The 11,905-nt window shown below is 35.3% G+C and overlaps 1 protein-coding gene across 1 annotated transcript; it reads right to left on the reverse strand.

The window, feature by feature from the left end:
* Positions 1 to 4,117: 4,117 nt before the first annotated feature.
* On the reverse strand, positions 4,118 to 5,606 carry LOC118739444 (phosphoglycolate phosphatase 2-like). The gene is made up of 3 exons (XM_036470767.1): positions 5,349 to 5,606; positions 4,443 to 5,100; positions 4,118 to 4,338 (listed from the first exon to the last, which is right to left on the reverse strand). The coding sequence occupies exons 1-3, from the start codon at positions 5,443 to 5,445 to the stop codon at positions 4,158 to 4,160; spliced, it is 936 nt and encodes a 311-aa protein (XP_036326660.1). The 5' UTR covers positions 5,446 to 5,606; the 3' UTR covers positions 4,118 to 4,157.
* Between the last annotated feature and the right edge of the window lie 6,299 nt (positions 5,607 to 11,905).

Raw genomic sequence — 11,905 nt, forward strand, 5'->3', positions numbered from 1 at the left:
AGAAAACAAAAATAAAAATAAAAATACAAGAGTAATTACAATTAGTTGATGTAAGCATTTAAGTAATTAAATAAAATTTTACTTAAGAAGTGTCATACAACAAAAGAAAACACAATTTATTAAATTCCAATGTGATGAAACAGTTTAGCTTTAACTCGGTAACGGTTTGAACAGTTTGAATGTCACAAAGCTCTAGCATTTGCAAGAGTACAGTATGCAGTTTTGAGGCCACAGAGCTTATTAATGGGCCTCCGCAAACTGGACTGCTCAGTCCGCCTAAAACCGGTTTTGTGTGGATAAGAGGGGGGAGAGAGTTCGAGTTTACCTCGTTCATTTCAGTCGCGGATTGACAGTGGACTGACACGCACACATAGACAACATGTTTTGTATTTCCCCAACAAGCAAAATAAACTTAAAGAAAGTTTTTTTTAAGTTTTCAATTATAAACATTAAGCTTACAAAACGTTGATTTTTTGTTTATAAAACGCTTGAAAGTAAGCGTAATATAATCGAAAAGGAACATTGGTTATAAGCGTAGAAATATAAACTTGTAATAAATGTTCAAAAGAAAGCTTTTTATAAGCGTAAAAGTGTAAACTTATAATAAAGGTTCAAAAAAAGGTTCTTATAAGCGTATCAATATAAACTTACTAAAAATTTTCAAAAGAAAGCTTTTTATAAACATTTTTATAACCCTTTATTTAAAGATATTTCATTAAAAACTCATACATAGATTACTTAACATCTAGAAACTAAACGAAATGCGAATTTTCGGCGGACTCATCTACAGTCGCGAAAATATAAATAGGGAATAGACATTTTAGCATACAAATTCACAATAACACATACAAATTAAGCATAAAAAAGTTAATTATTACATCTTGTTGCGTGCTTTCAATTACTTGCGGTTATTGGCAAATTGGAAAAGCGACATCGATGCAGCTATATATTCCGCTTCATCGCCGCCATTCTCATTGATGAACTTTTCTGAAAAAAATTTAATACATTTTTAATTGAATGTTAAACTAAGAAAGGATAAGGGGAACTCATCATTTGAAGACTCGAATGCTCCACCGATTAGCGCAGCGGGTCCTGGATTGGATTTTCTGGTTTTACCGCATTGGTTTTATTTAATTTTTTCTTTTAATAATATATTTTAAAAAACGTAAACACGTCACTTACGATTGAAAAAATTTTATATTTACTACTTCATGTCGTTGACATTTACATTTCATTTATAAGTTTAAGTTATTTATAAACATTCGCTCTCAAAACTTATTAAAGGTTTATTTGAAAAAACTTTTAATAAGCTTAATATTAAAAATGCTTATTTAACGCTTATTATAGCAAACTTAATTTAAGTTATTTTTAAAAACGTTTACTGAAATGCTTGTTGGGTCGTTTTGTTTGCATGTGCCACCATGCACTAACACAATCAAGCGTAATTCATGTATAGAAAACTGAAACAGCTGTTTTCGGTCGACTGCCCAGTCCAGTGTGCGTTCGAGTGGTGGACTGCTCAGTCCGACTGAGCAGGCTAGTGTGCGGAGGCCCAATGTTTCAAAATTATGCATAGTATTGTGTGAATGAGGAGAGTGCATTTGAAAGTGTTAGTATTAGTGATGATTGTGTGCCGTCTGAGTAACACGGGCCGAAGATAAAATAATAAATATGTGCATAAATTTAATAAATGATAATTAAATGTATTAAAATTATCAACTCTTTTGTTAAGAAGCTAGAAAATAATCGTAAACTGCCTAATGGCTGAAATATTACCGTTAGCTTTATTTTGGATAAGTAATAATGTAAGAAAAAATTTAAATGTACTAAACATTCGTGCAATAAAATAAGTTTAACATTATTGAAGTAGACAAATCGTATCTGTAATTATTTTGGTAGCATCCGACGGATACCATCCGCACGGATCTAATCCGATTCGCGCTGTCATAACAAGCGAGTGAGAAGGATTAGGTTCATGAGAATGTCATCCCTCGGAAACAGACCTTTTCCGGTCAGACAGATACCTAATCCTTCGCCCTCGCTTATTCCAAAAGTGCGAATCTGATTAGATCCGTGCGGATGGCATCGGTCGGATATAGTAATAGGCATGATTACCACTCAACTTCTTCCAAATAGGAGCCAATCAACCTACGTTTATATTTATCCTTAAAAGTAATTCGAAGCCAATACTTCCAAACCAGCCAAGTCGAGGTCTAGAAGTTATGATTCTAAACCTTACACCATGTATGACGCAATTTATGACAACAATGCTAAGTATAATCGAAGGTTTGATCAAAGCGCGGAATTAAACGCCTCCACGCAGTTGGCGCACTTAGGGTATTCGATGATATGAAGCCTTACCTCATTCTAACCTATCACGCAATGACCTGTTAGAACTCCCACCAATAGCAAGAAATTCCAAAAGTTCAATGGACCGCTTCCGGTCTACACGTGATCAGAAAGCTTTTAAACTCCTTATATTCCAAAGTCTTCGTCTAGCCCGCTGAGCTGACTACGTGTTCAGAAGTGGCCCACACAAGGTCAGGGGAGCATTTCCTCAAGGGTTCCCTGGCTTGCCAGTTCATCGGCCATGCAGTTTCCAATGATTATTCTGTAACCCGAAACTCAAATAAGCTTAATACAGCAGTAAACCGATGCAGTCGAAAAGGGAGTCAAACAATCCTCCACTGTTCTCGAATGAACGATCAAGAAGCCAAGAGCCCTGATGGCGTCCTTAAAAGCTGTCACACTGGAAAACAAACAATCCGAAGCTTCCTTTATTGCGGCTATCTCTGCTTGGAAAACGCAGAAGTATTCCGGTAGCCAAAATTTTAGATTGATGGAGAGTTCTTGGCGGTAGACAACTCCCCCAACCTTCTCATTCAGCTTCGATTCATCCGTAAGGTAACCAGACCTGGCTCGTTGAAATATAGGATGGATCCGAAAACCGGAGTCCGCATAGTTTAAATCAAATCTAAAGTCCTCAAACTACAGCCTCATATCCCCACTAGGGGCAACAGTTTTGACTTCAATGTCACTGAGTACGAGTCTTTGCGCACGTTTCACTTGCATTAAGCGTCCATAGAAGGTCAAAATTACCTGTTTATCAGTCAACAGGACAACAGCTGCAGCGCTGATGAAACTTTTTTGATTAGACAGTGCCCGTAAAAAAGCTATATTGAGAATGTGAAAAGTAGCTTTACAGAAGAGATCTGAATATCGTCGAGCAACTCAGGCTGATTTAGCGATTCGGTCCTAAAGACATCCATGCTTTTGATTCTCGATTATGATACCATTTCATTACAAGAAGAAAACCATATCTTCTATTGCCTTCCATATCCTGACCATAGCACCAGTTTAATTCGTGGACTTCGCCAGATAAGTGGACTTAATAGAAGCATTCAATTGGAGGAGGCGAAATAGTGTTTCAAAAAAGTTGCGGTAAGATTGTTTTCTAATATTTTTGATCTATATAAAATCTTGAAAGAGATTCCACGAGTGGGAATTATGAATCTGTTGGACTGCCTTTTGCCCTTTTTCGTGCATCATTGGGTTGTAAATTGCAAGTCCTGCCCACTACCTCAGGAGCTCTACTGTGTATCCTCTGCATGGACCAAACAAAGGCTGAGGGTCGATTAGGCTCCGTTGGATAATGCATTTCGCAAGAGTGTCAGCCTTTTCTTTGCCTTCGAAGCCCTCATGGCTCGAAACCTACCGCAGGGTTACACTGTTGTTAGCTCCTAGTTTTTCCGAGTACTTTTTTTTGCAAAGGTCTACTACTTTTGACACGGTTTTGCAAGCTATCTGGCTATCCGACATAATGTTTATTGTTGCCACATTAGTTCTTCCGCGAAGACATTCGTTGAGACTGCAATTGCGAAAATTTCCGCCTGGAACGCTTTTTTGAAATCTAGGTCCACACACTCCGGCCCCAGTATGCCACCCTCAAGTTTGGAACCATCAGTGTATAAAGTAAGTTCCCTCACTGAACATGGCGATTATCGTTTTACAGGTATCCCTTTTAGGTATCTGTACCTCCAGCACGCGAAGCGATCCCAAAAACGCTAAATTGTTTAGATTCATATTTCCTGGATTCAAAATGAAAACACAATGATACAACAATATTTCTTCAAAATTTATTCACAAAAAAACGCAGATTAGGAAATTAATTCTGTTAAGTTTCCCAATGAGGGTATGAAAAAATCGGGTACATAATAACGCTGGTTTTCACCGGGAGTTTGCAGCACCTCATTCAGTTCATACTCACTGTTATGGCCAGTTCCAACTAATAAAGTCTGGAAACCGCAATTGTGGCCAAATAAAATGTCAACCTTGCAGCTGAAAAATCAAACAAGCATCATATAAATTTAGTATTCTTTACTAAAACTGCACGACACAAGACCTTCCCCCGTTAACATTGATTAAATTCATATTTCACTCACACATCTCCAATCATGAGCGTCCGCTCGGCCACCAATCTGCCTGACTTAATCAACTCCGCGCAAATCCCCGGATTAGGTTTACCAAACTGCAGCGCCTTACGTCCCACCGTCGTTTCCAAGGCACTCAAAAGCGCACCCGTACCAGGTATACGAAATTCTGGATAACGATGTACCGCATCGGTGTTGGTAGTCATGAATAGACATGCTGCATTTGAACCCACAAAATTGGAGGCCTTCAACATTTTGGTAAATGTGATGTGCTCATCGAAACCCACAATGACAGCGCCAACCTCGTCAGTCGATTGTGCGGCCACTTGCTGGGCGATGTAGTCACTTAATTTGCCTTGTAGGATATCCGGACCGGGACCAAAACTTTCTATGCCCGCTTCTGTTAGCTCCTGCCTTATAGCTTCAGCGCCGATGATGTAGACTTTTTTGTGAAAATGCTGCGCTTGCAGATACTCTACAATAGCATGAATAGGCGCAATAATGCGAGTTTCGGGTATGTCGTAGCCGATCGAAGTCGCTGTCTGCCAAATATCACGACGGGTCTTAATACCATTGTTGGTGACAAAGTAGACTTGCTTGCCGCGCGACTTCAGCAATGCGATAGCTTCGGGTACACCATCTATGGCGATGCCTTCGTGCCAAAGCACGCCTGAATTGGGAGTAGAAAGAAATTTAGAATTTACAAATGTAACCCAGCAGGTTGGCTTGCTGGCGTTTATGCTAAGTAGCGTCAAAGAGACTTTCTTATCTGTGCGTCACCTCTTCGTTTTTTCGCTTTTGGATTCTCTTAGTTATATATGAGACACACTCGCTCAGCACTTTCACTATCTGGCAGACTTTTTGTTAGCGTTTGCGAAAAGTAAATACAAACTCATAAAATACTTAACCAACGCTCACCATCGCAATCCGTGAGTATTGTGTCGAAGCTGTTAAGCCACTTCTCGGCATCGGTTTTTGTTAGCTCCAGCAAATTTTTCGGCTTATTCTTGAACATTTCTTGTCTGTGGTACTTTGCAATTATTTTTTATAAATAAAAATTATGTTTATTCGTATTTCCTATCTTTTTGGCCACACGAACTTTTCACTAAGCAGCAACGCGGAGTTTTGTGCTTGAAATGACCGTAAAGAACAACGTATCAATAATTTAATAAATCATTTACTAAATTGCAGAATCAACAATACAATGTATGTATGTAGATAACTGCTGTGAGAGAGTGGAAGAATGAGCGAATTTTAATGTACTTAGTAGTTATGCAAAAGTTTTTATTAAAGCAGGGGGATCGGGTAGAGAGCTCTGGAGTAACAGCTGATCAGTATAAAGTAGAGGAGACAGCATATATACATACATACATTCATGTGCATATAGTTGCATGTAGAAAGCCATAAAATTATATGTATGTACATAAATAAAAGCACACACCTACCCAGCAAAAAAAACATGTGTCCACATTTAGCGGGGCTTTGACTAGTGAGCCACTTGGACATTAATTAAATTGTCTTGAACACCAACTACAGATAATCTGTGTTAGATTAAGAGAAGCGGTTGGTGCTTGAAACGAAGTTCCACGGGCAGCTGATGTCCAATCCGAATGCCGAATGCCGGGCCTCTTCCTTCAAGCAGCTGCAGCAGTAGGAATCCGTGACGATATTAACAGGGCAATTCTAGCAACTGCCTTTCAACTCATCACAGTCTTTCGAAAAACAGAAGTCTTTCGTAAGGCAATTGTCAATTCGGCCAACTATCTTGAAAGCTCTTTACTGTCTTTCGATAAACTTATTGAAGTGAAAACTAATAAATAAAAGAGAAATAAATTAAAAAAACTAAAATAAAGTTAAAATAAAGCAAAAATAAAGCAAAAATAAATATACATATTTTTAAAAACTCAATTTAAAAAAATATTTGTTTCTTATTAAAACAATAAAATCTAAAATTTAATTTAGATAAAGAGAAAATTCAATCAAAAAAGAAAAAAATTATACTTAAAACTTAAAAAAATTACAAAATCTAAAAACTAAAAGAAATTTTAATTGAAAAGTGGACAAAAGAAAAAAACTAAACAGATAAGATCCTAAAAATTTAATAGGATTAAAAAAATATGTTTTTTTTCTTTTAAAAACAAAAAAAACTAAAAATAAAATCAAATTAACAAAATAAAAAATAATTTATTTTAATAAAAGAAATAGAATGAGTTTCTAAAAATTAAATGAATTTAAAAACATTTGTCGTTTTCTGAAAATTAACAGAAAATTAAGCTACAAGAAAAAAAAATATATTTAAAGAAAAAAATAAGATTAAAAAATTATTTTTTCCTTTAAAAACGAAATATCCAGATTAAAAAAAAAAATTTAAAAAAAAATTAATTAAATGTTTCTAAAAATTCGAGTTACAAAAAGACTATGCCCGGTCAGTACACCTGTAAAAATCGAGAGCTGGCGCGAAGCCAGCCCGCGGTTGACAACCGGCCAGAAGGAGCTTAAATTCGCATTTCGAGGTTTCTACACAGCGCTCGCTGAGCCGACTATAATTCCGTCTGTCCAGAAGCAGGCTGCCACCTGACAAAGGAACTGCTGTACCCTCCCTGTCCGAGGTAATGACTACGAGGGTACCCTGCCTAGCCAACCAATCAGCCCTGCAAATTCCGAGGCGATTGAGTTAGAGGTAATGCATTACCCGACCAATTTCGTTCGAACCATGAGCGATCCCAGCACCCCGATTGTCGCTTTGCTATGAATAGACATTTACTAGGGATGTTAACTTTTTCGCTTTTTACGCTCCCGGGATTTTCGGGAAGCCGTTATCACAATCATGGGATCCCGGGATTAGTCCCGGCATATAGATATTCATTACTTTTCAACAACTTAAATCGAAAAAATTGCTTCTACCTCCCCTACCATAAAATAAATAATAAATAAATGGGTTTGAAACCTACTTTTTTATTTAAAGTTCTTATTTTTTCTCTCTGACGTCAGGATTTATTTTACAGAACTTTGTAATTTCAAAGATATGATTGATTCCAAAAGTTATTTAAAAAATCCAATGCAATGTAGAATAAAAATATGTGTAACAAATGCAATAGGAAATTTGTTTAGAATTTAAAAAATTTATATTTTTAGATTCACCAGGACGACTAGGTAATATTTTGAGCTGATAAAGTTAGAAGGACTTATTGTAAAGGACTTGGTAATTTCAATGATATGATTAAAGTAGATAAAAAAATAAAAATATAGGTACCAAATGAAAGAGGAAATTTCTCTAGCATTAAAAAAATTCAAATCTTTTGGATTCACAAGGACGAATAGGTAATTTTTTAAGCTGATAAAGTTGGGAGTACGAAATTCGAAACAAATATTGCGAAATTTTAAGGATAAAATTTTAAAAGGACATTTTCAATATTTACCAGTCCTTATGCACCAAAACATTTAATCTGATTAAATTCTACAGAATTTCCTCCTTAATTTGATGCCCATACTTCTTCTCTAAGCACGTTTCACTGAAATTTTTAAATCACTTTTGAATTACTGTCGTCAAAGTGAAAAACTAAAAACACAAATTTACAATATTTGGCCCATGGTTTGTGTGTAAAATTTACTATCCCGTGGTGTTATATGTATAACGAGCTAGACATTTATAAAAAAAAATATTTAGTATTAAATAAAAAAATAAATATAGCCAATACTGGTCAAGAAACGTAGTTTCCATTATTGCCATTAGTGCAAGTTACAAATCCCGGAAATCCCGGAATTATTTGCCAAGAATCCCAGGATTTTCGGGACTTAAAATAATAATATAATATTTACCCCTCTAGTCTTCAAACGACTGGTGCGTAGGAAATCGACTGACTCGTTTATATGTAGCTACCATCTTTGCCTCAAAGACGCTGCAAAAATCCAACAGCCTGAAAAATAGATTTATTGAGAGTTCCTGACAGAAAAATACCTTCTCTAACTCTGCCTTTCAGCTTCGATCCATCCGTGAAGAGTTTTATTGGACCTCAACTACAGAGGCTGCCTGACGGATCTGTTTGGGCCAGCTTCGGAGCGCTCCTATCCATTGTTTCCCGTAAGAAGTCGAAGCTTTAAAGAATTTTCGAGTGCTCGTACGCCGGGTTGAATGAGAAGCCAGAGATTTTTAGCTTAATGGCAAGGCGAACTGCGCTGACTTTGTCCGCTATGTCAACAGGTGCGATAGTGAGCATAGCGGTAAGCGCTAGAGTCGGAGTGGTCAGGCTTCCTAACAAGAGTATACTTTTCTAGTGAATTCCACCAGATAATGATATGAAAAAACCGTTAAATCCGTCAGCAAAAACAAAAAAATATTGAATATCAATGTGATTTTTTAGCCGCTCACTTTTTAACTGCCTACCCAAAAAATGTCTAAAAATTCTGGTTAAAAAGCTCGAAATTTAGATATAAAAAATGTGGAATTTTTCGAAGTTCTGTATAAAGTTTGAAAGTGTGATTTATATAGGTTTTGTTAAAGCATGAGCCATATTTTTATAAAAAATTTCAAAAAAATTTAAGCTTGAAAAATATTGTAAATATTAAAAACGAAACACCATTCATCCATTTTTGACCGCCACTGTATGTACGGCCGCCGTAGCCGTGGTGGTTAGAAGTGCATACTACTACTTGGTCGAACCAAGGTTCGATTCCTGGTCATAGCGACATCATAAAACCATTTGCCATTCGGAGGTGGTGTAAAATTGTAATTCCCTCCATTTTGTGTTATAACATCAAGGCCAAAAACTTTACAAAACTTTAACAGCTATTTTTTTTTTGTTTTGCCAGGCTCGAGTCTGACATAGACGGCGTACATAGGAGGTACATACTGATGATGAAGAATTTCGTTGACTAGTGCCAAAGGACAAAATATACATACATATATATTTTGAATGGTACAAAAACAAATTTTTTTCGAATTTGAGAAATGCAGTAGACTTGGAGAATATATTGATAAAGAAAACTTAGTTCATATTTCAATGGCGTGAAGTAGAGTCCGACCGATTAATCGGCATCGGCCGTGTTTGGCAGATTCTAAGCCGATCCCATTACTTTTTCGGCAATTTTAACAAATGTTCATCAAAATTTTAAACTTTTTAATCAGATTTTTTAGAATTTTTTAAGTACGCAATTTTGTGAAAAAAGTATGCGTAGGTATCACTGTTTCTTTGTTTGCTTTTGTTTTGACTATTCGTTTCAGATTCATTGGAAAATTGGAAAATTGGAAATAATTGTGATTTTGTAAGTAAATTTTTGGTAAAATATATAATATACATGTCCAACAGATTATTGGAGCAGTGCCTCGGATGGCTATGATAATGCATTGGTCTAACAATTTAAACGCATAATTATTTTATAAAATAACAGATAGAATTCCGAAATGTAATTTGAAAATGGTAAAAGTTAAGATATTTAAAAACTAAGTAAATACCCGATACATGTACTTCAGAACTAAAGGAAAAAATACAAAAATTCCATACGGGCTAATGTGTCATTTTTATTAGAATTTAGAATCAAATTAAATTAGGAGAACGGTATAATTTAATTTGTTTCAATATGAATAAATGAAAGACAGAAAACTTATTTTTTAAGTTTTAACCATCATCATATGCGTGTGGTACGACCTTGTGGCCTTTTTTAAGTTTTACAAATAATAATTTTAAGGTAAAAAATATAACTGAATAATAATTATTAAAATCGGCCGCTGTGGTGTAGTGGTAAGCAGTGCGCGCTTTCACACATCAGCACCTGGGTTCAAGCCCTGGTCAAAGCAACATCCCAAAAAATATAGAAAAAGGTTTTTTCTTAACAGCGGTCGTCCCTCGGCAGGCAATGGCAAACCTCCGTGTGTATTTCTGCCATGAAAAACAGCTTCTCATAAAAATACAATCGCAGTTCGGAGTCGGCGTAAAACTGTAGGTCCCTCCGCTTTGTGTGACAACATCAAGGCGCACGCCACAAGAAGCTCGGCCAAACACTAACATATGTGTAAGCGCCAATCTATTATTATTATTATTAATTATTAAAATCAATATATTTGATCGAAAAAATAAAAATTAAGTCATTCAAATTTCTTTTGAGCGAAAAATGAAACTCTAATTACACTGGTTTACAGAAAAAATATTTTATTGATGCAAGCTTCATTTAACTGGTGTGGAGTCCACAAATTTATGTATTCATTGGAAATAGTACCCAAAAAGTAGTAAAAATAATCCTAATCTTTCCCCCTTTTTCTACTAACCTAAAATGCATGGCCGCAATTGGCATGCAGAAAAAGTGAGGCTATATTTATTTCACCATGGGTGTGTACATAAATAAATGAATAGATGCTTGAATGATTATTTGTTTTGTAATGTTATTTTAAAAGTTTATCAAAAACATTTGCTCTTGAATGAATTTATATTCAGGTAATTTTTTTTAAGGAATCGGCATCGGCCAAAAATCGGTAATCGGTCGGACTCTAGCGTGAAGTGCCTTTCTGAATTCTCTGTATTAGCTTCACACTAAGCTTTAGCACCTGAGCTTCACTAGGAGCTAAAGCATTATTTTAATAGTCAGTCGGAAAACACTGTTTATTATCATATACATATGTACATATTTATGAATCGCGTCATTGATAGTTTTGACTACAATTTCGTGTGTACTTTTATTTTTCGCGGTGAATTTTGTAAAATTTTCCATTTATAAAATATGTTAGAACAAACTGATTGCTCCAGACTTAATGAGATAACGAGCTCGTAAAATGCCAACAATTTGTATAAGTCGAACTCGCAAATAATTTCAAAGCTGCTCCGTAGGGGAGCATATGTATGTATGTATGTACATACATACACAGTAATACATACATACATATATAGTAGAGCCCTTTTGTAGTTTGGATTCGTTTATTTCGTTATCTATTAAGGTTATCTGTTAAAACACCTTAAACATGTGTACTTATTTTTTTTTAATAATTACTGCAATGTTGATGTAAGTAAACACCTGAAAAATGTGCCTAATGAATCGAAATCGATGTAGACATCAATATAGTCGGCAGGCTAAAAGGGCATGACATGTAAATTGTAGATGTAACTACATTAATTTGTGTAGCATTTATTTATGTATATAGTACATGTAGAAATATATAATTTAATTTTAGAATAACAAATGATAACACTGCAGCAACGCTTAAATGGCACTAAAAGACCCCGATACAAGAAAACATAATTTTGGGTCGTAGATTACAGATTTTTTTCCAGATCAGCTCATTTTCCCCAAGATATTTTAATTTTAAGTTTCAAATGTGAATGAAAAAAATCAATCTTTAACAACGACGAACAATTTAAAAATAACATACTCATAGATGGCGTATGAGTAACATTTTTTCCTGCTCATATTTCATACAAAAAAATTATTACGCATTTTCATTTGACCATTCATTAGAATTTTTATTTTTTATTTTTTGTAGACAAACA

This window comes from Rhagoletis pomonella, unplaced genomic scaffold (genome assembly GCF_013731165.1).
Source record: "Rhagoletis pomonella isolate Grant_MI unplaced genomic scaffold, Rhpom_1.0 Rhpom_scaffold_00005, whole genome shotgun sequence".
NCBI classification, from domain to species: domain Eukaryota; kingdom Metazoa; phylum Arthropoda; class Insecta; order Diptera; family Tephritidae; genus Rhagoletis; species Rhagoletis pomonella.

What these genes read in the sequence shown, in the direction of transcription:
- LOC118739444 (XM_036470767.1), bottom strand. Translation starts at nt 5,445, where the DNA reads ATGTTCAAGAATAAGCCGAAAAATTTGCTGGAGCTAACAAAAACCGAT. An exon ending in AATACTCACGGATTGCGATG is followed by an intron (nt 5,101 to 5,348) that starts GTGAGCGTTGGT and finishes CTCCCAATTCAG; the next exon opens with GCGTGCTTTGGCACGAAGGC. An exon ending in ACGCTCATGATTGGAGATGT is followed by an intron (nt 4,339 to 4,442) that starts GTGAGTGAAATA and finishes TTGATTTTTCAG; the next exon opens with CTGCAAGGTTGACATTTTAT.